Source organism: Protopterus annectens, chromosome 11.part0, assembly GCF_019279795.1.
Source record: "Protopterus annectens isolate FY-2018-M chromosome 11.part0, PAN1.0, whole genome shotgun sequence".
Classification (NCBI taxonomy): domain Eukaryota; kingdom Metazoa; phylum Chordata; order Ceratodontiformes; family Protopteridae; genus Protopterus; species Protopterus annectens.
In genome coordinates, this window is record NC_056745.1 from 465,851,128 (window position 1) to 465,877,371 (window position 26,244).

Below are 26,244 nucleotides of genomic sequence, written 5' to 3' on the forward strand. Positions count from 1 at the left end.
AAAGTGCAACCAGAGAGTAAGCAAGTGAGAATGAATGTAATTAGTTTGTATATGTTACCCAAGTTGAAGTTAATAGCTATAATCGTAATGTGTTTGTACATAAAAGTTGCTTGAACAGAACCCACGAAGACTTGTTTATCACATCAAGACAAGACAAGCAACAAGCACCACTGCCCATAGCCCTAGGATTAGTATCAGTCATGCACACACTTTAAAACAATGGGCTGTGACATGTAAAGTGGAATAAATTAAGTCATTTAATATAGAAACTGCAGACAAAACATTCCTCACACTTTCACAATTAGTCAAACTTTTACATATGAACCTGAAAATTTAAACTTCTGAAAATCAAAGTTGCAGAAGCATACACATTTTTCCCATACTTACTAATTTTCCTATCCTTGTCAGAAAGTGTAGTATGGGAATTAACTAAACATTGCAGCAGTAGGATTAACTAGAGCTACAGCTGCTGGGTCAGGTTTGGAATGAGTGAACACTTACCATAAATGTAGATGCTAGAGTGTATTAACTGTTGCTTTCATTAAATTTGGGTTATCTGCTTGCAGGTAGCCCTCAGTCAGCCTGATTAACAAAGTCTTGGGTCCTGCGTTGGTTGCTGTCTCTCCTTCCGTGACGTCAGGTCATCAGGGGTATAAAACATGCAGCCGACGGCATTTCATCAGTTTTTCTTGCCCCAGATGTCAGGTGTCCCCCTAATGGAAAGCAATTAAATCTATAAATATACAAGGTTATACCTCAAATAAAAAAGCAGATACACCAAAAAGCTTTTAAGCATTGAAAAAGAGGGAAGAGGTATAGCCAAATGAAGTCAGGGGGCTGGAGATAGGGTAACCAGGATTGCAACAGTGAATACACTCGAACATCTACATTTACATTTATGGCAAGTGTACACAAACTGCACTATGTTCTTCATGTTTCACTGTTGCAGGCATTACATTTGGGTAGATTCCCAAAGCTAAGGATGGGAGGAGGAATTTAAATAGCATTAGGACTAGCTATAAGGCCCTGCAAAACTGCAGTGGCAAAGCTAGCTCTGGATTTAGAGAAAATTGGCAAATGGTAATGCTTGGAGAAAGTATGTACAGAACTCCAGGTAGCAGCTTCTAGGATGTCCCTGGTAGGTACACCTCTGAGAAAGGGCTATAGAGGTATGTAGCCTTGGTTGAGTGGGATCTGATCCCCTGTGGGATAGGTTTTCCATGGTGCTTATAGCAGAAGTGAATGCAATGGCCTATCCATTTGGAGATGGTTTGCTTTGAAATAGCCTTCCCCTCTGTCCCTGTAGCAAATGCCACCAGCAGTTGTTCAGATTTCCTTTGAGGTTTAGACCTGTCTGGGTAGAATCTAAGTTGTCTGTGCACATCTAAGGAGTGCAGTGTCCATTCCCCTTTGCTCTGTGGATTAGGAAAGAAGGTAGGCAAATGAATGGAATGATTAAAGACCACACTGGATAGCACCTTTGGCACAAAAGAGGGATTGGTCCTGAGGGACACCCCGTCTGCATGAAAGATGATGAAAGGCTCCACTGCCATAAGGGCCTGTAATTCAGGTACCCTTCTTACTGAAGTGATGGCTAAAAGGTAAGCTGTTTTCCAAGAAAGGAATTTTACATCTGCAGTAGCAGCTGGCTCGAAAGGAGGAAGGGCGAGTTTCTCCAATACAAAGTTAAGGTCCCAGGCTGGAGCTGGAGCTCTCCTAGGTGGTCTTAAATTTTTGGCCCCTCTGAGGAACTGCTTGAGCAGTGGAAGAGAGAAGACAGGTTCTGTGTTATAATGAACTGAAATGGCTGAGGCATGGATTTTTATTGAGGAAAAAGAGAGCTCTTTGTGAAGCATCTCAGTTAAGTATAGCAAAATCTGAGGTAAATTGGGCACTGCTGTGCTCAACCCTTGAGATTGGTTCCAGGCACATAATCTTTTCCATTTTTCAGCATAAGATTTTCTAGTACTAGGCCTCCTTGCCTCTACAATGGCATCCACCACTGGTTTACTAAGGGATCGTAAAGGAGAGCTTAGGTAATTAGCCAGGCTGCTAGGTTCAGTGTTTGAAGCTGAGGGTGCAGAATCTGGTTCTCCTGCTGAGACAGCAGGGTAGGAGTCTGAGGCAGGTGCCATGGGGCCAACAGTGACACTGCGCAGGAGGGGATACCAGTGTTGGCGTGGCCAGGCTGGTGCAATCAAAATCATCCTTGGTTTGTCTTGTTTGATCTTTAGTAGTACTTTGGAGAGCAGAGGCAGAGGTGGAAAGGCATAAACTGATATGTTTTTCCAGCTGAAGGACAGAGCATCCACTTTCCAAGCTTGTCTGTGGGGAGTCCTTGCACAAAATTTTCCAACTGATAGTTCTGGGGAGAAGCAAAAAGGTCTATATCTGGGCTCCCCCATTTGCTTGTCAGTATGTTGAAAATCCTTGGTTCCAGTTTCCACTCGTGGGTCCATGAGGGTTCTGCTTAGTCCATCTGCTAGTGTATTTAGTTTTCCTGGCAGGAATTGAGCTTGTAGATGTACTTGGTAGCTCAAGGCTGTGTTCCACAATGCCATGGCTAGTCTGCAGAGGGTGTAAGAATGTGTACCCCCCTGCTTGTTTATGTACCACATAACAGTGGTGTTGTTCGTCTTTACCATTAATTGTCCTGGAAGAATGTGGTCCTTGAAGGCTGTCACAGCATTCTGTACAGCTAACATTTCTTTATGATTGATGTGAAGGTGGATTTGAACTGGGTTCCATTTGCCATGAATGCACTTTCCTGCCAGGTGCGCCCCCCCCCATGCATAGTCTGATGCGTCTGTTAGGGTTTGGGTGGCAGGGGGTAGGGTGAATGGTAGTCCCTTGTTTTGGCGGTAGGCCTCTGCCCACCAAAGGAACTGTAGGCATAAACAAGTAATGATAGGAATCATTGCTTCTAGATCCTGAGAATGCTAACACCACAGGCTTTTTAGATACCATTGTAGTTTCCTCGTATGCAGACTTGCATATGGAATTAGAAGAATGCAGGAGGCCATGAACCCCAAGGCTTGTAGTACTTGCCTTGCAGATAGCAGGGTTTTTGTGACCACTTGTTTGAAGTAGGTTGTCAAGTGAAATCTGTTTCTCTGGCGTGAGGAAAGCCATCTGGGAAGTTGTATTCAAGCTTGCCCCCAGGAATATAATTTGTTGACAGGGTACCAGGTGTGATTTCTTTTCATTTATGGTGTACCCCAGACAAGTTAGCACCCTCTGTACAAAAGCCAGATGATTCAAAAGTATGTCCTGGTTTTCTGCCTGAATTAGACAATCGTCCAGGTATGGGTATATTTGAATATTTCTTTGCTTGCAAAATACAATGACTGGAGCTAGGCACTTTGTGAATACCCTGGGCGCCGTAGATAAGCCAAAGTGCAGTGCAGAGAACTGATAGTGCGTGTAGCCTGCTTTGAAGCGTAGGTATCTTCTGCAAGATTCCCTGATTGGGATGTGCAGGTATGCTTCCTTTAAATTTAGTGTTGCCAACCAGGCATCTTTGCTTAGCATAGGAAGCAACTGGTGAAGAGTCAGCATCTTGAATTTTGGAATCGCCAAAAAGGTGTTTAGAGCAGGCAGGTCCAGGATAGGATGCCATGAATTGTCCTTTCTGGGTACCAGGAAAAATCTCGAGTAGGAACCTTGTCCCCTTTTTCTCTTCTGGTACCAAATGAATAGCCCCTATGCTTAAGAGAGAGTACTTGCTTTTGGGCCTCTGCCCACTGCTTTGGATGTAGATCCGGCCAACCGCTTGGAGTTGGTGATGTGTGGGAGTGAAATTTGTATCCTTGGGGCATCATATTTAAAACCCATTTGTCCTGGGTAATGAGTCCCCAGTTCTTTGCATGAAGTGCAATCTTTCCCCCCAAAGGGGCAGTCAGTTGAGAAGTGCTTGGAAGTTTTAAAAAGAAGTCATTGAGACAGTTTACCATAGGGGGAGTTTTATTACTATCAAATTTGGAAGTGGAGGCCCCCCACTGCTTAGTCCTGTGCGTCCCCTGGGACTGAAGCCTGGGTGCTCTGCTGGATCTGGGTTTTGAGTGAGAAGGTCTGGAAGAGGCAGGAAAGGAACAATTCTTAGAAGGCCAATGCCTACTAAATCTTGGAGGTAGTACTTGTAAAAAGTCTTTAACAGTTTGCATAGATTTAGCTTTTTCCTCCATCTTTTTAAGAACTTCTTCTGCCTTGTTACCAAACAGGTGGCCCTGATTTAAGGGAGCATCCAGTAATTTCACTTTAACATGATCAGGCAAGGACTGCTACTTAAGCCAAGCATGCCTTCTAAGTACAGACCCAGTTACCGCAGCCCTGCAAGATGCCTCCAGTGAATCAAAACCACATTGCAATGTATGTTTACCAACTTGTTCAGCAGAATGCATAAAATCCTGTAAATCCCTATTTTCAGCACAATCAGGAATCAACATAATTTTCTGTTTAAGCAATCCAATAATATGCAGCTGATACTTTAACATATGAAACTGGCAATTCAAGGCCCTAATATCCAAAGTTGCAGAAGTGTATACCTTCTTACTCCATCTATCCAGTGCCCTGAAGTCTATATCAGAGGGGGTAGGATTTTTGGCAGTAGTAGCTTTAATGTCCTTGGGTCCCTGTGAAATGGTTTCAGGATCCGCAGTAGATTTTTGAAAAGTAACTTGTGAGAGTCAGGAACCCTGTAATATCCATCAGGTTTTCTAGAAGCAGGAGGTAAGGAGTCAGGGGCCATGCTAGATTCCGAAAAGGCATCATCAACAATGTCCAGTACAGGAGGTATAGCTAAAGGCCTGTGCTGGGGCAGGAGTAAGAAATCCCTGAGCTTCTTTTTAGAATCAGAGAAATCCTGACTATCCAAACGAAAAAGCTCCCTGAGAGTATGCAAGGTTTCACCAAAAGAGAAATCCTCTGGGGGCGGAAGCAGAGGGAATAGATTCCTCAGCATCAGAACCCTCATAGGTAGATGAGGGTAAATCCTGGTCATCAGAGGAAACAAGAAGTTATGTACTCACCATAACGTTCGATGTATGTAGTCCATCTTGCCTTACATTCTTACCCGTGGGTTTGGAGCCGAACTTTGGCTCCGACTCGGCCATACTCTAGCTCGAAGTCTTCAATTGGCTTGTGGCTAAGAGGTATCCCATCATGCAACGGGTCTATTCTCCAGATCTTGTTTGCCGCAAGCTCACACACATGCACACTGAGAACAACCCCAAGAGAAAGGACTATTGACACCTAGAGGCAATACCTCCAGGTCCTCCAGGAGGGGGAAGGAGGGAGGGTTAGTAAGAGTGTAAGGTAAGATGGACTACATACATCGAACGTTATGGTGAGTACATAACTTCTTGATGTTATGTAGTCCAAGCTCGCCTTCATTCTTACCCATGGGACAGCGTCCCTAGCACCTTGATTTTGGTTGGCTCATTGACAAATACTCCTGAGCACTGTGGAACCAAAGGAAGATCTGCCACTAGAGACCAGATCCAACTTGTAGTGACTAATAAAGGTATGAGGCAAAACCCATGTTGCTGCAACACAAATATCATCCATAGACATCCTAGCCTGAAAAGCAGCTGAGGTAGCCACAGATCGTGTAGAATGAGCCTTCACTTTAAAGGGTAATACTTTGCCATTGGAAGCATAAATAAATGAGATGCAATCGGAGATCCAGCGAGACAAAGTTACCTTAGAAACCAGAACCCTAAGTCTAGTGTCTGAAAATGAGAAACATTTGATCAGATTTCCTAAAATCTTTCATTCTATGTAAATAGAAACGCAACTGTTTGTGAACATCCAGCTGATGAAACCTAAATTCCGCCTTGTTGGAGAATTCAGGAAAAAAACACAGGCAACTCAATGGATTGGTCGATATTGACAACAGAGGCAAACTTTGGAACAAAAGAAGGGTTGGTTCTTAAGGAGACCCTATCCTTGTGAAACACCAAATAAGGTGGTCTAATTGATAATGTTTGGAGTTCAGAGACCTGCCTAGCTGAAGTTATGGCTACCAAGAATACTGTCTTCCATGACAAGAATTTAATGTCACACGTAGCTGCGGGCTCAAAGGGAGTTGAGGTGAGCTTCTGTAGTACAAAATTGAGGTCCCATGGCATCACTGGATCAAAGACTGGAGGTCGGAGTAACAATGTTCCTCTCATAAAAGCCCTACAAAGCCTATGAGCCATAAGGTTTGGCTCATTAGCAACATGAAAGGTAGAAATTGCTGCCAATTGCACTTTAATGGTTGCAGCAGCTGAACCTTGACTAAACAATTGAGAAAGAAATTCCAATATTGCGGAAATAGGCGCTCTATAAGGATCAGTATGTCTTTCATGGGCCCAAATAGAAAATCTCTTCAACTTACTGGAATAAATCTTCCTGGTAGAAGACTTGTGGGAAGATGATAGAATATGGCCCACTTCTGGGGAAAAATCATGAAGCCTGACTAAGGACGGAACTGGAGCAGTCAAGCTGTCAAGCTGAGGATCTGGATGGAGGGATGGAACTGTCCTGACATATGAGTCAGCAGATCTGGAACTGGGTCCAGAATCCAGGGCTTGTCCATTAGATAGGGATGAATGAAGGGAAATTAAATCTGATGAGGCCAGTGTGGGGCAATGAGGATCATTTTGCTCTCCACAGGATATGATAACCTCTGGAAATTATCTTTAACACCCACTAGTCTTGGGTGACTTCTTGCCAGGCTTCTGGGTATAAAGAAATGCGACCCCCGACCGGCTCCTCCAGAGATGCACAGTCGGGCCTCCCTTCAGGAGTGCTGGTAGGGAGAACCACGAAAGGAATCATGGTCCTCCTGGTTACGCGGGCCTCCTCTGCCTCTAGGGCGGCATCTACCTGAATTTCCACCCCTTCCCTGCCTCCGGAGGGGGAATCATTTTGTGCGCCCTGAAAAAACCTCTGCGACTTTCTGAACCACATTTTCCCACCCTTCTGGCCCTTGGGGTAAGGTCTAGAAGGCATAGAAAAAATGGACTCAAACAGCAGACAGGGTTTTTTCCTTCCTGCAAGCACCTAGTGAGAGTGTCCTTCACCTTGGTTCCGAACAACAATGAACCATCAAACGGAGCATTGGTGAACGTAGACTTGAAGGCCTCCACGAAATTGCAGAGGCGCATCCAGGAGTGTCTCCTAAGAGAGACTCAGGAACCTGCAGCCTTACTCGCTCCGTCGGCTGCATATGAGATCAGCCTCATGGAGGAATTGGTAAGGGAATTTAGGGTAGACATCTGTGCATTGACCTTCTGTGCCATGGCATCAGAAATGTTACCCTGTAGAGAATCTCCTAGTTCTTTTAGGAGATCTCTCTGGAGCCTCGTAAAATGCTAGTTCAGCAACCACAGTGTAAAGGCCGCTGAGGTAAACACATGCATCCTATACCTGTCCATAGCCCGGGACTCCTTGTTAGGCGGATGGACGGTAGATAAAGTTTCAGCAAGTTCCTTCTTGGTGGCCGCTGCCACCACCATGGCATCTACTGGAATGTCTTTGGATAGATATGCCTTGTCAGAGGGGGCAGACAAAAACGTATTGGGTCTCCTTGGGCTGGTTCCACAGTGTCAGGAGTTTCCCACACCTGTCGACAGACAAGATCTAATAGCTCATCAAAAGGGGGAGAAACTCAAGAGGTGGAAGGTTGAGACCCGAAAGCCTTCAGGGACACATACTCCTCATCAGAAGGGGATTTGGATGGCCAGCTGCCTCTATGCTTCAGGATCTCCAGGATATCTGAAAAAGAGATCTTCAGAAGACGACTTGGAGGACCCCTCTGACTCCTTACTGTCGGTATCTGATGTGAGAGACTCATCCGCAGAGTCAAGGTGTTTCCTTTTACACAATCACTTTTTGGCGGACTCCTCGGGCAAAAACTCTGGGGAGACGTCAGAAAGTTGGGGACCACTCATGGAGGAATCCTGAGGCTTAGGGTCTCCGCTGCCCATGGATAGAGCGTGATCCAAAACTGACACCGGTGCTGAAAGGGACACAGTATCGGTGCCGTAGGATGCAGTTGATGACCTGGCCAGCACACTCCTCAGAACCTCGAAGGCTGATCCCCCCCCGGCTCCGAAGGCCGACTAACTGAAAATTAAACCATAGTAGCCCTCGGCGCAGAGGAGATGCGGTCCGAAGCTGATGTCGGGTCCAAGCTCACTCAGGCCGAAGCACCGAGAGGAAGGCTCGGAACCGATGAAGATCAATCCGAGACCTCCCCCTTGGGTCCGACCGGAGAACCATGAATCCTTGACCCCGTGGATGGAGCCAACGGGGTCAGAGCGGAAATTGGAACAGAGAGGCCAGGCGAGGCTACTGGAACCGACCTAACGGCACCCGATGGCACCGACAACTCTGGTTCCGAAGGCCGAGAAAGGCTTGGAGGAGGAATAACAAAGGATGAAGAGGCCATAAGCTCTGGAGCAGACTGGGTCGGAGCCGAAATCAATTTAGCCAACACCGATGACGGAAGCAGTTTCTTCACCACTCTATCAATGTCCTCATCGGAAAGGGTCCTGGAAGATAAAGTAGGAGATCTGGATCTCCCTACAGAAGGGGACTTGCGTGAAGGAGAACCCGGTCGAAAAACTGGAGACTGGCTCTGAAACAAAATATCCGTGACCGGCTCCGAAAGGCTGGGAGCCGATACGGACTTAGTCAAGAGACTAACTTCTTTCAGCACCGAGGGCAATGGAACCAAAGAAGGAGAAGCTGTTCAAGCAACTTTCTCTTGCGGCTCCGTAGAAACAGACAGAGCTGGACAGCGCTTCTTGTCCTTTTTAGCTGGAGAGGATAATGCACTGGAAGACTTAGCCAAGTCTTCCTCAAAGGAGTGTTTAAGCAGTCCTTTCAAAATGAGGTTTTTCTTCCGCTCCTGTAGCACACGGGGACTGAAGGAATGACAAAACAAGCAGGACTCTTGGAGGTGAATAGCCCCCAAGCAGTACACGCACACAGAGTGCCCATCAGTTAAAGACATTTTATTGCTGCATTCAACACACTTTTTAAAGCCCAAAGGCCTGTGTTCCTTAGGATCCTTGGACATACTGAAAGGAACAAATTAATACATACACGCACTAGACCCAACTAACAAGAACCAGAGCCTCTAACTCAAATGGCCCAAAAACCATCGGGAAAACAACAGGGAGGACTAGGTCCTCTAACTCAAATGGGCCTAACCCAGGGAAACAAAGGCAGGAAAGCGCCACTAGCCAGACACAACACTAAACGCTAACTTAATGGAGCACCAAACCAAAGACCACACAGAAACAATGGGGAGGACTAGGTCCTCTAACTTAAACGGGCCTAGCCCGTGGGGAAAGGAAACAAATGGGATACCCAAACAGCCAGACAAGGGCACAAAAAACAGCCAGAGAAACAACTACAGGCAGTAAAACACCACTACCACACACAGAGCTATGAAAATAGCTTTTTCGAGCAAAAAGTCAACTGTTTATAAAAATTTTATAAACAATATACTTAGCCACGGCCAAAAGCGAGACCACGTCTGAGCTTAACGAGCGGCAAAGGAGATCTGGAGAGTAGACCTATTGCATAATGGGATACCTCTTAGCCACGAGCCAATTGAAGACTTCGAGCTAGAGTATGGCAGAGTCGGAGCAGAGGTTCGGCTCCGAACCCACGGTTAAGAATGAAGGCGAGATTGGACTACATATCAGAAATTTCAGAATCCTGGTCAGAAGTATCATAAGCAAACTCAGTCCTAGGTCTCTTAGAGGGGGAAGGTTGGCTTCCCCTGATTAAAGTAATAAGATCTTCAGTCATTCTCATCATTTGTTCTTTAGGCATAGAGGCCTGACCATGTAGTCTGGGCATCAGGTTTCTAGCCATTGTTCGAGTTTTAGGCCTTGAAGAAGATGGCGCCGGTTTAATATGCAAGTCAGTATGCCTGAATACACCCTCAGAAGCTGGTGCCTGCATAGCGGCTCCGGACCCATCCAAGGTAGAGATATCCGCAGGTTCCACAGTTGAAGCATCTCTCTGCATACCGGACTCCAAATGGGTCTCAGTAGAGGCCTGCAAATCTGAAGTAGTGGGTATCAGGGGCTGCGAAAGCGCCTCACTGAGTACTGGTGAACTGGGCAGCCTGTCTCTGTCTATCTTTGCATTTCTTCGGAATGTCGGTAGTCGGATGGCTTACCGAAGACGTATCAGGATAATTGAACTGAGCACCAAAAAATTTAGAAGCGCAAATATACCAACGACGGATAGTTTGCGGTTTAAATAAGGCACAAAACCAACAGCGAGGTACGTTGTGGTCAGGGCCTATGCAAGGAATACAGTATACGAATGAAAAACTTTATGAGGTATTTGCTTTCCACAAGAAATGCAATTATTTACTTTTACTGACATTGGTTTAGAGCAAGAAAAAGTTTCCCCAACGGGGTACTCAGCTTTTAGTTGAAGACTTCGGTTCTGAAACTCGAAAACGAAAATTTCAGAAGTCAGCCGACCGGCATTTGCGAACTGCTTCTGCTTCAGGCACTGTATAGCAAGAAAGACTGATATAATGAGTTTTATACCCCTGACGACCTGATGTCACGGAAGAAGGGACAGCAACCAACACAGGACCCAAGACTTTGTTAATCAGGCCGACTGAGGGCTACTTGAAAGCAGATAACCCAAATGCAATGACTACAATAGTGAAACACGAAGAACATCACAAACATTCTGTAAACAGTTTCAGAGAAAGAGAAACTCCCACAGGGAGAATCAGGCATTGAACACCACAACAAAACCTTCACCGCCTCTGTAAATGTATCCAGCAAAACGACTTGGATCCAAAAGGTGGGAACACAAAGGTGCCAGAATAAACTATACTTGTTTTGCTACATGATTTTCTTTTGTACTACAAGTAAACAGTTGGATTTGTATTTCCATTTGGATCCAAGTTGTTGTGCTAGAATCAGACACCGAGCCTGAATGAGAAGTTTGATTTGAAAACCATGCATCCTTCCTGTTCCTGTCTAGCCTCAAAATCCTGAATCTCTTCAGGAAAAGAGGCATCCCTCCTTCTTTCACAAGAAACCACCTTATAAAGAGGATCAAAAGCTTTGAATTAAACAATGAGCCACCTGGTAAACTACTCATCTAGAGAAAATTAAGGGGGAGTAAATTCATGTTTTCTGTTTCTTTTTGACAGAAAAAAAAATGGGCGAACAGTGTCATTAATGACAGCAACAGCTTCCCAAGAGATGAGCATAACATTTGAACTAAAAAGAGATGCCTTCCCTGTTCCCTTTCCCAGGACTGACAAGAGTGGCTTTCTTCTGACCTTTAAGGGGACCCCAACAGCCACAGAGGATGTGTCTAACTCCCAGTCCACAGCGGCTGTAGGTGCTACACCAGAGGGATCTGGGGTAAAAGATGAGTGGTCTAAGGAACTAACTTTGACCACAGCAGTTTCGGCCAGCTGCAGCTGAGGTAAACTGCTAGCTTGCTGTGCTGGCGAAGGCTGTTTGCTTAACTTTTTCTTTTTGTGGATGGAAGATGGACTAACAATAGGATCAGTAGTTTGTTCCATGGTCAAGCCCCTTTCCCAGAGAAAACAAGCAGCATAACCTGGTAAAAATTTAAAAGTTATTAAAGGTCACTTTTCCCCAAAAACACAGTAAAAAGCATTTAATGCACTTTGCCAGTCCCAAAAAGTAAAATAAACACAACTTTACCACAGAAAAAAAGTGTTTTTCAACTAATTAAACTACTTTTAAACTGATAAGAAACAAAAAGTGTGCTCCCATTTACAAGTACAGTTATTTCTCATGACAGTCCATTAAAATATGGACTCCTATGTCAAAAATAATTTTCCTAAGCAGGAAAGTATGTTTAAACAATATTTTTATGTTGAAGGTTTTTAAGGGAACTTATCTGCACAGCAATGGAGCAGCACAAGACAAAGTTCAATCCTCAACGCCCTTACAGGGAAGCTTTTTTCTGCATCAGGAAAGTTCTGAAGGGCTTGGCAGTCGAACATGTGCTTTTCAGCAGCTCAGCTCAAGCTTCCTATGGTATCAGTGCATGGAAGGTTCCTTGCAGTTTTAGAAGCTCACCATCTGTTATATCCTTGGCAGGGTATAACCCATATGGCTATGGATACTGAAGCAGTGATCAATATAATTAACATCTACCATAAACTTCAAATATCTGGGTATATGGCCAATCAAGAGCTAAACCTGCAACACTACATAGTAATTATGACAACAAAAATACTCTCCCATTATGAGGCAAAAGAATCTCCCACTTCCTATCTTCAGCAAGCAAGATGGCAATAAGTAAGGCTTTTTTCTCTTGGCCGACTAAAGTAGATGTGCCTATTACCACAACTGCTTCCAAAAATCTTCACAGCCCTCCAAATTACTGCCAACCACATCTGCAGTTTTATCATGCTAACTATGTAGACAACACTACTGCTCAGTTCACAAAAATAGCAAAATAGCTACCAATACAACAATGTAGCAAATTATTTGGACCACTCATCTACAAATTACTCAAAATGACCCTCATTCCTACCCTTAGTCAGCTGACTCACCTGGCACATCCCTGACTAGAATTCAAGATCTCTTTACCACTTATTTTCTTTCTCTGCAAATACCCAGACCCAAACTTCACTAACAAGATTTATTCAATATTTACCCTTCAAATAAAACTCCTCCTCCCCACACAGCTATAGGAAAAGTACAGTTGTGTACACTTACCATAAATGTAGATGTTTGAGTGTATTCACGGTTGCAGTCATCACACTTGGGTTATCCGCCTGCAGGTAGCCCTCAGTCGGCCCGAATACCAAAGACCTAGTTATTCTGCGTCGGTTGCTTCAGGACTGACGTCAGGTCATCAGGGGTATAAAAAGAGGCAACCGATGCCATTACATCAGGTTTTCCTGCCCCAAATGTCAGCAGCACCTCAAACAGGGAGCTAAGTTATGGTGGGAAAAACATCACCAGTAAAAAGTAAATACCAATAGCCCTGCAAAGGCTGAGTAATAGACACAGAGAGGAGAGAGAGAGACAGAGACAAGGGAGCTGGAAAATGGGAAACCAGGACTGCAACAGTGAATACACTCGAACATCTACATTTATGGTAAGTGTACACAACTGTACTATGTTCGTGTTTCCCTGTTGCAGCCATCACACTTGGGTTGATTCCCAAAGCTGAAGAAAGGGTGGAGGCAGTCAAGAAGAGTTGAGGCTAGCTAGTATGCCCTGCAGGACTGCTGTTGCAAAACCTGCCCTGGATTTGGAAAAGATAGGCGGGTGGCATTGCTTGGTGAAGGTGTGTACATAACTCCAGGTAGCAGCTTCCAGAATGTCCCTGGTAGGGACTCCCCTGAGAAATGCTGTAGAGGTAGAACTTGCCCTAATGGAATGTGTTCTGACCCCCTGAGGGGTTGGTTTCCCATGGTGTTTGTAGCAGAAATTGATACAGTGTGCTATCCATTTGGAAAATGTGCGTTTTGAAATGGCCTTGCCCTCTATCCCAGGTGCAAAAAGTACAGTTTTGTACCTACCATAAATGTAGATGTTCGAGTGCTAATACAGCTGCAGTCATAACAGAATTCCAAAGTCTAGGTACGGCGTCGGTGGTCGTCGCTTCTTCCCTGATGTCAGTGCGGCAGGGGTATAGAAGAACCAGCCGACGCCATCTTCTTCAGTTTTTCTTGCCCCAGATGTCAGGTGCCCCCAGAAGGAAGGCAAAACATAAACTTGTGTAATAATGCAATATAGAATAATCAAAAAACAGTAGTTTGCAAGCACATACACCATAAAAGAATACCCCAATCAGGTTGTATGAGAAGGTGTTTGTCATAAGGCCTGTCCCAAAAGGGGATGGTGGGAGGGAAACCTGGACTGCAGCTGTATTAGCACTCGAACATCTACATTTATGGTAGGTACAAAACTGTACTATGTTCATCGTGCATACAGCTGCAGTCATAACAGATGGGTAGAATCCCAAAGCTAAAAGGGGTGGCAGGCACTAAGTGGAACTAGGAGCAAGGATGCCCTGCAAGACTGCTGTGGCAAAGCCCGCTCTAGATTTAGAGTAAAGTGGAAGGTGAAAGTGCTTGGAGAAAGTGTGCACAGAACTCCAAGTGGCTGCTTCCAAAATGTCCTTAGTAGGAACCCCCCTGAGGAAAGCTGCAGAGGTAGCTGTGGCCCTTGTGGAGTGGGATCTGATGCTAGAAGGCACAGTTTTTCCATGAAATGAGTAACAAAAGTGTATGCAGTGGGCTATCCATTTTGAGATAGTCTGTTTGGAGATGGCCTTTCCTTGAGCACCTGTAGCATAGGACACAAAGAGTTGCTCGGATTTTCTGAATGGCTTTGTCCTGTCCAAATAATAAGGAAGTTGTCTGTGAATGTCCAAGGAATGTAGTAGTCTTTCCCCTTCATTTTGTGGGTTAGAGTAAAAGGTAGGTAAGTAGAAAGTCTGATTTAAGGCTACACTGGATACTACCTTTGGCATAAAGGAAGGGTTGGTTCGTAAGGAAACTCTGTCCTGATGGAAAATGATGAAAGGTTGCACAGCCATGAGGGCCTGTAGTTCCAAAACCCTGCGTGCTGAGGTGATAGCCAGGAGGAAGGCTGTTTTCCATGACAAATATTGCAGTTCTGTTGAAGCAGCTGGCTCAAATGGAGGCAGGGTCAGTTTTTCCAAAATGAAGTTGAGGTCCCAAGCAGGTACTGGTGGTTTCCTTGGGGGTTTTATATTCTTAGCCCCTCTGAGGAACTGTCTTAAGAGAGGATGAGAGAATAAAGGAGGATCTGTGTTGTATTGTGCAAAAATGACTGAAGCATGGATCTTGATGGAGGAGAAGGAATGTCCACTGTTTAACATCTCAGCTAGGTACTGTAATATTTGAGGTAAATTTATTACCCAAGGATTCTGGCCCTTTTTCAGATTCCAGGCACAAAACCGTTTCCATTTGGCGGAGTAGGCTTTTCTAGTAGAAGGTCTTCTGGCCTCCAAGATGACATCCTGCACCTCCTTGGAGAGGAGGGTCTGTTGGGAAATCAAGGGATTCGCCATGCGGCTAGATTGAGGGTTTTCAGCTGACTGTGAAGAGTTTTGAAGTTGTGCTGGGACAACAGAAGAGGCACTAGAGGCAGGATCCATGGCGGGGAATGTGTCAGGCTCTTCAGGAGTGGATACCAGTGTTGTTTTGGCCAGTCTGGAGCAATGAGAATCATGTTTGGCCTCTCTGCTCTGGCTTTTAATAGAACTTTGGGCAGCAGAGGAAGAGGTGGAAAGGCATAGACTGTCAATGTTGTCCAATTGAAAGAAAGTGCGTCCACTTTCCAGGCCTGTGGATGATAGGTCCTTGAGCAAAATTTTTTCAGTTGGTAATTTCTGTGGGTAGCAAAGAGATCTATGTCTGGCTGTCCCCATGCCTGAGTTATCTTTGCGAAAACTTGAGGATGCAACTTCCATTCGTGTGGATATGTCATATTTCTGCTTAGGCTGTCTGCCAGTGTGTTTTCCTTCCCTGGCAGGAATTGTGCTTGAAGTTGGATTTGCAATTCCAGAGCCGTGTTCCAAAGGGACATGGCTAGACTGCACAGGGGGTATGAATGAGTTCCTCTCTGTTTGTTTATGTACCACATCACTGTGGTGTTGTCTGTCCTTATCAATAGCTGGCCTGGATGCAGTAGGTCTTTGAAGGCCATAATAGCATTTTGCACTGCTAGCATTTCCTTTTGATTGATGTGTAGGTGCTTCTCTTTTTGGGACCATTTTCCCTGAATGCACTGATCTGTCATGTGCGCCCCCCAGGCATAGTCCGAGGCGTCTGTTGTGATGATTTGATTTGCTTGAGGTATGCAGAAGGGGAGACCTACGTTTCTTTGGCATGCTTGAGCCCACCACAGAAATTCCTTTTGAAGACATGGAATGAGTGGGATAATTGTTTCCAAACTGCGGCTGTGTTGAGACCATAAGTTTTTTAGGTACCATTGAAGTTTCCTCATATGCAGCTTTGCACATGGGATCAGCAGGATGCAAGATGCCATGAATCCCAGAGCCTGCAGGACTTTCCTTGCAGTCAGCCTGGTGAAAGTTGCCATTTTGCTGAAGTATTGAGATAGTTGCCCTTGCTTCTCTGGCGTGAGGTAGGCCATCTGGGTGTTTGTATTCAAGCTGGCACCCAGGAAAATTATTGTTTGAGAGGGTATTAGTTTTGATTTCTTTTTGTTGACTGTGTATCCCAGAAAGTTCAACAGTTATTACAAACGCCAGGTGTTTCAGAAGTATGTGCTTGCTGTCCGCTTGGATCAGGCAGTCGTCCAGATATGGGTATATTTGTATCCCTTGAAGTCTGCAGAAGGCAATTACTGATGCCAGGCATTTCGTAAACACTCTGGGCGCAGTAGATAAGCCAAAGGGCAATGTAGAGAATTGATAATGGGTTGAACCTGCAAGAAATCTGAGGTATCTTCTGCAATCTTGTCTGATAGGGACATGCAGGTATGCCTCCTTGAGGTCCAATGTTACCAGCCAAGACTCCTTGCCCAGCATGGGAAGAAGCTGCTGTAATGTGAGCATCTTGAATTTTGGTACGAGTAAATATGTGTTTAGGATGGATAGGTCTAAAATAGGTCTCCGATCTTTGTCCTTCCTTGGTACCAGGAATAGTCTGGAATAAAAACCTTGACCTTGTTCTTTTGCAGGTACCTCTTGAATAGCTTTCATGTCCATGAGAGCTGAAATTTGTTTTTGTGCCTCTGCCCTTTGATTTTGTGGCAGGTTTGGCATGCCTCTCATTTTTGGAAGGGTGTGAAAGTGGAATCTGTAGCCTCTGTCTATAATGTCCAGGATCCATTTGTCTTTTGTGACAATATGCCAATTTTTTGAAAATAATGCCAGTTTTCCGCCTAAAGGTGCTGCCATTAAAGCTTTGCTTGGCATGCAAAGGGGAAAGTCATGGTGTCTGCTTTCTGAATGACTGTGATCTATCTTCTCCACCTCTTTGGGTAGGTGCTTGCCATTGCCTGGCTCTGAATGATCCTTGAGATTTCCCTCTACCCCTCGGGCGCCTGTATCTGCCTCTTTGAGGTCTGTCCGTGGCTGGAAAGGACCAATTTTTTGAAGGCCAGTTTCTGCTGAAACGTGGAGGTTGTACCTGTAGGAAATCTTTCACTGTTTGCATTGATCTTGCCTTTTCCTCCATTTTCTTTAGTACCTCCTCAGCTTTAACATCAAACAATACATCTTTTTGAAGAGGTGCATCTAGTAATTTAGCTTTGACATGATCTGGTAAGGTTTGCTCTTTGAGCCAAGCATGTCTACGTATGACAGACCCTGTAACAGCAGCTCTACATGAGGCCTCTAAAGCATCAAAACCACACTGCAAGGTATGTTTGCCCACTTGCTCTGCACTATGCAACAAATCCTGCAACTCCTTTAAATCTGGTTGCTCAGGTTGTGTCATTTTGCTTTTCAACTGAGATAACAAAAACTGTTGATACTTTAACATATGGAACTGACAGTTTAATGCCCTCATGGTTAAAGTGGCCGAGGTGTACACCTCCCCCCCCCCCCCACCTTTCTAAAGCTCTGGAATCTCTCTCTGAAGGTAATGGGTGTTTAGCAGTAGAGGCCTTAATTCCCTTGGGACTCTGTGAAATAGTTTCTGGGTCAGCAGCATGGCTTTTGTATAGGAACTGGTGTGAATCAGGAACCCGGTAATACCGGTCAGGTTTAACAGGAGCTGGAGGTAAAGAATCTGGGTTGAGGCTGGCTTCTGTGTACACATCATCTAATATATCTAAGACAGGAGGGATAGCCAGAGGTCTGTGCTGGGGAAGCAAGAGAAAATCCCTGAGCCTTTTCTTGGAATCTGAGTAATCTTGGCCTTCCCAGTGAAAGTGTTCCCTCAAGGTATGTAGGGTTTCCCCAAACGAATAGTCCTCAGGGGGGAAGGGGGAGACCGAGGGAATGGACTCCTCAGCATCAGAGTCTTCAAAAGCGGAATAAGAATATTCCTGGTCCTCAGATTGTTCTGAGGTAATAGAGGCTTGATCTGAGGAAGGGTAGTCTTCCTCCAATCTGAGCCTTTTGTCCAAGGGGGGTTGAGAACCCCTGATAAGAGTAATCAAATCCTCAGCCATTTTGAGCATCTGTTTTTTAGGCATGGGGCCTTGAGAGGGGGTCTGTGGTCCTTGTGTTTTAGTTTTCATGGCTGCTTTAGATTTTGTGAAGACCTTAATGGAAAAGGAGGAAGGCCTGAAGACACCTTGAGAAGTGGCAGGCCTGTCTAAACTCTGAGTTTCCCTGCCAAGAGTGGTGTCGGTATCTGTAGTCGGAATGGGGGCCGAGGAGCCTGCGATCTCGGGCACAGAAGACACCGGTAATGAAGCGTCATCGGTACTCAGGGGCTGCGTAGGCGCCTCGCTGAGAACCGGAGCATCGGTAGTCGGCTTTAGCATGGTGTCGGTAGAAGTCGCGGACCTCGTATGTCGGTCCTTATCTTTGCGTCTTTTACTCAAAACTGGAGTCGGAGTATCCGACGACATAATGTAATTAAATGTTTTACCAAAATAGTGGTGGGCGAACTCCGCCCAACGCTTAATAGTGCGTTTGTTGAATCTAGCACAAAAACGGCAGGCTGAGACGTTGTGGTCTGGGCCTAAGCAAGGAATACAGAAAGAATGGAAATCCTTATGCGGTATTTGCTTCCCACATGAAATGCAATTATTAACTTTGTCTGACATCGGTCTGAGGCAAGAAAAGTTTCCCCAATGGGGTACTTAGCTTTCAAGAAGACTTAGGCTGAAATATTTTCGTAAATCTCAGCAGCTGGCCGACCGGCACTTGCGAACTGCTTCTGCTTCGGGGACCGCGCGGCAAGAAAGACTGAAGATGGCGTCGGCTGGTTCTTTTATACCCCTGCCGCACTGACGTCAGGGAAGAAGTGACGACAACCGACGCCGGACCTAGACTTTGGAATTCGGCCGACCGAGGACCCGCCTGACGGCAGGATTACCCATCTGTTATGACTGCAGCTGTATGCACGATGAACATCTGACTAGAAACTGGTCAGATTTCCTGAAGGGCTTAGTCCTATCAAGGTAGAATGTGCACGTCCAAGGAGTGCAGGATCCTTTCCCCTTTATTTTGAGGATTAGGGAAGAAGGTTGGCAAATGGATAGATTGGTTGAGAGCCACACTGGACACTACTTTAGGCATAAAAGAAGAGTTAGTCGTGAGGGAGACCCTGTCAGCATGAAAAATAATGAACAGTTCCACAGCCATAAGTGCTTGTAACTCAGACACTCTTCTAGCTGAAGTGATGGCCAGAAGCAAGGCTGTTTTCCAAGAGAGGAATTTTAACTCTGCTGATGCTACAGACTCAGGAGTGTGAGTTTTTCCAGTACGAAGTTAAGATCCAAAGCAGGGGTGGGTGCTCTCTTTGGTGGCCTTAAGTTGTTTGCCCCTCTCAGGAACTGTTTGGTGAGAGAAGAGAGGTGGCTTGATGAGAGGGTGAAAGAAGAGAGGTGGCTCAGTGCTGTGATGAAACGAGATGGCAGAGGCATGGATCTTAATGGAGGAGAAGGATAGGCCTCTGTGGAGTAGATCTGCTAGGTAATCCAGGATTAGAGGTAAGGAGGCCAGTGCTGTGTCCTCTTCCTTTAGATTGAATCCAGGAACAATATCTTTTCCACTTATCAACATAAGATTTCCTTGTACTAGGTCTTCTGGCTTCAAGAATGACGTCCAGCACTTGCTTGCTTGGGCTGGTCACTGGGGGAGAATTCAAGGAATAATCCAGGCTGCAAGATTCAGGGTTTGCAGTTGCGGATGCAAGATCTGTTCCCCTGCTGAGTGAGGAGGGTTGGGATCTGGGGTAGGTGCTAGGGTGGCACCTGTGACAGGCTGCGCAGTAGTGGGTACCAGTGCTGGCATGGCCAGTCCGGGGCAATTAGGATTGCCCTTGGTCTGTCCTGTCTTATCTTGAGTAATATTCTTGAGAGAAGAGGCAGGGGGGAATGCATAAATTGAGAGGTTTACCCACTGGAAGGATAGGGCCTCCACTTTCCAGGCCCTGCTGTGAGGTGCCCTGTTGCAGAATTTGCTGAGCTGGTGATTGCAGGGGGAGCAAAGAGATCCACCTCTGGGGTCCCCCATTTCTGAATCAGAAGGTTGAAGGTGCTGGGCTTTAATTGCCACTCATATGGGTCTAGGAGATTTCTGCTCAAGTCGTCTGCCAGTGAGTTTTGTTTGCCTGGCAGGAATTGAGCTTGCAGATGGACCTGCATGTCCAAAGCAGTGTTCCACGGGGCCATGGCTAGCCTGCAGAGTGGGTAAGAGTGGGTTCCCCCCTGTTTGTTGATGTACCACATAACTGTGGTGTTGTCTGTTTTTATTAGCACGTATCCTGGTGAGAGTAGGGATCTGAAAGCCGTCAGAGCACGCTGCACTTCTGGTTGCTAGGCAGATGAAACTGACCTGGGTTCCAGTGACCCTGAATGCACTTGCTGCCCATGTGTGCCCCCCCCTGGCATAGTCTGATGCGTCTGTGGTTAGGGTCTGGTCGGGGTGGGATTCAGCAAAGGGCAGTCCCTTGTTGTGGTTGCATGCTGCTTGCCACCAAAGAAACTCTGTCTTTAGACAGGGTAAGACTTTTTAAGTACCACTGAAGTTTCCTCGTATGCAGTCTGGCATATGGAATTAGTAGGATGCAAGAGGCCATGAACCCCTAGGGACTGCAGGATTTTTCTTGTGGATAGCTGGGTTCTGGTGGCCATTTGAGTAAAATAGTCTTGTCAGATAGACTTGTTTTTCTGGAGTGAGGAATGCCATCTGGGATGCTGTGTCCAAGCTTGCTCCCAGGAATACAATCTTGACTGGGGACTAGTTTTGATTTATTTTCGTTGATGGTGTACCCAGGGAGGTTAGAAGGTTTTTTTACAAATGTCAGGTGCTGCAACAGCATTTCTTGACTGTCTACCTGAATCAGGCAGTCATCCAAGTACAGATAAATTTGAATACTTCTCTGTTTGCAGTAAGCAATGGCTGGAGCCAGGCATTTTGTGAATACTCAGAGCAGTGGATAAGCCAAAGGGAAGTGCAGAGAACTGATAATGCACAGATCCTGCCCTGAAGCGAAGATATTTCCTGCATGACTCCCTTATAAAGATGTGCAGATAGGCTTCTTTTAAGTCTAGGGTGACTAACCAGGCATCTTTGGCTAGCATAGGTAGAAGATGCTGTAGGGTGAGCATTTTGAATTTTGGTACCACCAGGAAGGTGTTGAGAGTAGAAAGATCTAGGCTTGGGCGCCAACTGCCCTCTTTTCTGGGTACCAGGAAAAGTCTGGAATAGAATCCTTGACCCATCTGTTCCGCAGGAACAGGTTGAATTGCCCTTACAGAGAGCAAGGATTGAACTTGGTTTTGTGCCTCTGCCCAATGGTTTGGAGGAAGGTCTGGTAACCCTTTTGGGGTTGGCAGTGAGTGGAAGTAGAATTTGTACCCCTGGGATACAATGTTGAGGACCCATTGATCTTTGGTGATGGACGTCCAGTTTTTTTGCATGAAGGGCAAGTTTTCCTCCTAGGGGCACAAGTGGCTGAGCAGAGGTGGGGAGTTGAGTTGAGAAGTCAATGTGAGGTCTTATCGTAGAGAGGTGGCTTAGCACTCCCTGCTTTGGGGTGGGGGCACTCCATTGCTTGGATCTCTGCATACCCTGAGACTGTAGTCTGGGTGGTCTGTTTCCCCTGGGTCTAGTTTGAGATGGCCTGGAGGGGGCTGGAAAGGACCAGTGTTTCGAGGGGCAATGTCTACTGAATCTAGGAGGCTGCACTTATAAGAATTCTTTAACTATCTGCATAGATTTAGCTTTTTCTTCCATCTTTTTAAGAACCTCTTCTGCTTTTGTGCCAAACAGATTGATCTGACATGGTCTGGCACGGTATGCTTCTTAAGCCAAGCACATCTTCTCAGTACAAAAACAGTGACTGCCACCCTGCAAGATGCTTCTAGGGCGTCAAAGCCACATTGCAATGTATGCTTGCTGACTTGGCTTGCAGAATGCATAAGTTCCTGGAATTCTTTACTTTCTGCACAGTCTGTAAACATAGCTATTTTTTGCTCAATAAGCTCCATAATATGTTGCTGATACTTCCGCATGTGAAACTGACAATTCAAGGCCCTAATGGCAAGAGTTGCAGAAGTATATATTTTTCTTACCCCATCTGTCCAAAGCTCTGGAATCCCTGTCCGAAGGGGTGGTCTTCTTAGCTGTAGTTGCCTTGAAAGCTTTAGGCCCCTGGGAAATGATCTCTGGGTCAGCAGTAGGATTTTTGAAAAGGAAATTTATGACAGTCAGGTACTCTGTAGTGCCCGTCTGGTTTCCTAGGAGCAGGGGGTAAAGAATCAGGAGTAAGACTGGATTCCATTAAGACATCGTCCACAACTTCCAGGACTAGGGGTATTGCTAAAGGTCTATGTTGTGGCAAGTCTAGGAATTCTCTGAGCTTGGCATTCGCAATAGAAATGATCTCTTAAAGCATGTAAGGTTTCACCAAAAGAAAAAATCCTCTGGAGGAGAGGCAGAGGGAATGGATTCCTCTGTATCCGAGTCCTCATAAGCAGATAAGGGCATGTCTTCATAGTCAGAAACCTCAGAGTCATCAGACTCGGTCTGTTTAAGCTGCTGGGGACTGATCTTTTTTTCTCTTAGCAGGGGAAGGCGGACTTCCCCTAATCAACATAATAAGGTCTTCTGCCATTCTAAGCATTTTATGTTGTGGCAAAGGAGCAGGTGCATGCGCTTTGGTCGTCTGTTTTCTAGGCGTAGCATGTACTCTTGGCCTTAGAATCTTGGTAGATTTAGACAGAACTGAAGTCGTCGGTTTGTGTCGAACATCGGTAGTGCGAAGAGCTTCCTCAGAAGCCGGTGCCTGCTCAGCAGCTCCGGACCCATCCAAGGTAGAGACATCCACAGGTTCCAAGAAGCAGCATCTCACGGCATACCAGACTCCGAACGGGCCTCGGTAGAGGCCTGCAAATCCACTGAATCCGGCATCAGGGGCTGCAAAAGCACCTCACAGAGTACCGGCAAACTGGCGACTAGCTTAACGGAAGCGTCATCAGCAGCTTTGGACCTGTGCGGTCTCTCTCTTTATCCTTATGTTTTTTCAGAATATCGGTAGTTGGATGGCTTACTGAAGCCATTTCAGAATACGGAGATCGAGAACGTAAGTATTTAGCGACAATAAGGGCTCAACGACGAATGGTTCGGGCGTTGAACAAGGCACAAAAATGACTGCAAGGTACGTCATGGTCTGGGCCTAAACAGGTGACGCAGTAAGAATGAAAATCTCGGTGTGGTATTTGCTTTCCACAGGCAAGATAATTGTTAACTTTTTCTGACATCGGTTAGAGAAAGAAAAAAGTATCCCCAATGGGGTATTTAGCTTTAGAAGACATCAGGATGACTCAATTCGTAAACGAAAACTCAGGTAGCGGCCGACTGGCACTCGTGCAAACTGCTTCTGCCTCCTCAGCAAGAAAGACTGGTGTAATGGCATTGGCTGCCTGTTTTTATACCTCTGACGACCTGACGTCAGTCCTGAAGCGATGGCAACTGATGCAGAAATACTAAGTCTCTGGTATTCGGGCCGACTGAGGGCTACCTGCAGGCAAATAACCCAAGTGTAATGACTGCAACAGTGAAACACGAAGAACATCTGCACCAGTCTCCAAATTCACATCATAAATAAGATTATTTCTCAGAGGCCTCCAGCTCATGTTTTGAATGGAACACAGCTTAAACAAAACAACTGTACTATCCCTTGATATTCAAGCACATCCAATAATAACCTATAATATAGTTCACAAACTCCTTTTTTTCCTCTTCCAGTCCCTTCTCACTCTTCTTCCCAAACTCTTCCTGCCTTATTCTCCTCTACTATGCAGTAACTTACTTTGTCTCTCCAACTATCCTTCTTCCCTCACTCTCCCATCATACACCACAACTAGTTGTACAGAATGTACAGTCATCATTCTGTCTTCACTGTACTAGAGCTTAGATGAATTATACATAATTTCTAGCTATAGCAGCAAATAACCAATTCATTATCTTTATTGTTTCATCACATATCTTTATTATTTATCAAACATTAGTGTGTTAAATAAGCTATCTATTTTCTGTTACTCTTTATATCTTTGTTCTCTTTCATAGGTAAGCTGAAAAACAAACACTGATCCGCACTCTAACCTACTTAATAAAATAAAAGATATTTAAATTGTAGAATTTTCTTACAGAATAAACAGATCTGACAAATATAACTGTAGGCAATTTCTCTGATGCTTGCTGAATCCACAGCAAAAGAAATCTGGGAGAAAGCTTGTAGATATAAAATTATGGGTAAAGAGAGAAGCTGCAGCCTGTGAAAGTTTAAGACTCCAAGCTAAGGTCTGTGGCTTTAGTCCTGCAAATTGAGGAGGATGCATCTCATCTCAGATTCTTACTTTCCCAAAAACAAATTATGCAGTTCTGGTGCTCACCCTGAGAAGGGATCTTTTCTTTTCGGGGGGAAGCCAACAATAAAAAAAACACAGAATGCCAACAACCGCTTTCCTGGCAGGAAGGCCAACATTAAGAAATACTTGTCACACACAATACAAGAGTGAGAAAGGATAGAAAAAGTAAAACTGCAATTTCAATTTGTCAATTTTTTTTTTTTTTTTTTTTTTAATTTTACATAATATGGTTACGAAACAGAGAGAAGCATTAGGGTGGGCCCCACACACAAAACTACAAACCATTTTCTGAAAAAAAAAAAAAATTGGCTTTTTATGACTAAAAATAAGCAAAATGATGTTATCACTCCTGAAATCAAGAGACCAAAATTAGAAATGGAGCAGACTGGGGCTGTCTTTAAGACCATCAAAGCACATTAATTGGACAGCCTGGTACATCGGAGGATAGAGATAGTAAGCAGCTTATGGAAGTCTGAAGTGCTGAGCGGTCCATGTACTAGAGAATTTTGTTCTAGAACTTAATGGAGATACTACGGTTAAATTAACAATACTGAAATGATGAGTAACTCAAAGAACATAAGTGACTATTCACACTTGCAAAACTAAGAAATTAAGACCGTGATGCAATTTACCCTTCCATTAATTACAGCAGTGCTTCCTGTTGAAATCCTCTGCTAAGGGACATAACCAAGTGCACAATCTGGGAATATCTGACTGCTCTTGAATTTTGGCCTAAAGGCAGATTTATTTGCAGATTTTTTTTTTTTTTTTTGCTTACTTGCAGACATTATTCCCACAGATAACTAATATGCTGCAACAGTAAACATTATTTGACAAACATACAACTGGAGTCCATAAAAATTATAATAAAAAAATTAAGCAAAAAAAAAAAAAAAAAATGGGTGAAAAATAATAAGTAACAGTAGCATACCACTTTTGCTCTGCAACTTTACTCTTCAAAGAGCTTACCTTTTCTGTTAGCTTATTACTGATTCCAAGAAGCATTAGCATGTTGTCACACTCGGTTACTCCCATAGCATAGAGATCACTTAGGACATTGGCACAAGCTATACGACCCTATTTTTTAAAAGTAAAATTGTAAATAAGAGAAATAAACATATTATAAAAACAAAACATATTAGTAATAAAGTATTCACTTAAAAGATATTTTATGTTATCCAGCCTTCACACTCAAAGTACCCGGTTCTCATTTTATTATAAAACTGTAATTGTTTGCTAAAACATGAGGAGAAAACATCTCGACTCTTTTTCAATCTGTAAATACATTAAATGTTAGCTATGACCCTCATTCTGTAAATATTTTTGTGCTGAATAAACAAGCATGCAGCTCAGCTAACTTTAACACAGGATCATAGGAAGGTACTAGGCTATTGGCCCTGAGGCCCTTACAAGCCTAGGCAAGAATTTAGCCCATGTTCCGACAAGTCAGCACCCAATGACCCTGTCCAGCAGGGACACAGGTGGAATCCTAGGGATGTATTTTCTGTTCCCCATCCAGTTATCCAGGTTGCGCTTAAACAGGGTTAATGAGGTACTCTGCTTGACATGGAGTCTATTCCACAGAAAGGAGAGTATCTGGGACACAAAGCTGTCATGCCAACAAGTCCTACTAACATCAAAGCTGTCATGCCAACAAGTCCTACTAACATCACAGACCAGGTAGAGGTTGGCATGTGGGTATACTCGAGTGGAGCTT

At 44.8% G+C, this 26,244-nt stretch overlaps 1 protein-coding gene across 6 annotated transcripts in view; it reads right to left on the reverse strand.

Moving 5' to 3' along the window:
* Positions 1 to 26,244, reverse strand: part of SEPHS1 (selenophosphate synthetase 1) — a 935,453-nt gene that overhangs the window by 595,661 nt on the left and 313,548 nt on the right. For all 6 annotated transcript variants that reach the window (XM_044087973.1, XM_044087969.1, XM_044087972.1 and 3 more), the window contains one exon: positions 25,497 to 25,604. In XM_044087973.1, coding sequence (XP_043943908.1) covers positions 25,497 to 25,604 — 108 coding nt within the window. The remainder of the gene's footprint in view (positions 1 to 25,496; positions 25,605 to 26,244) is intronic.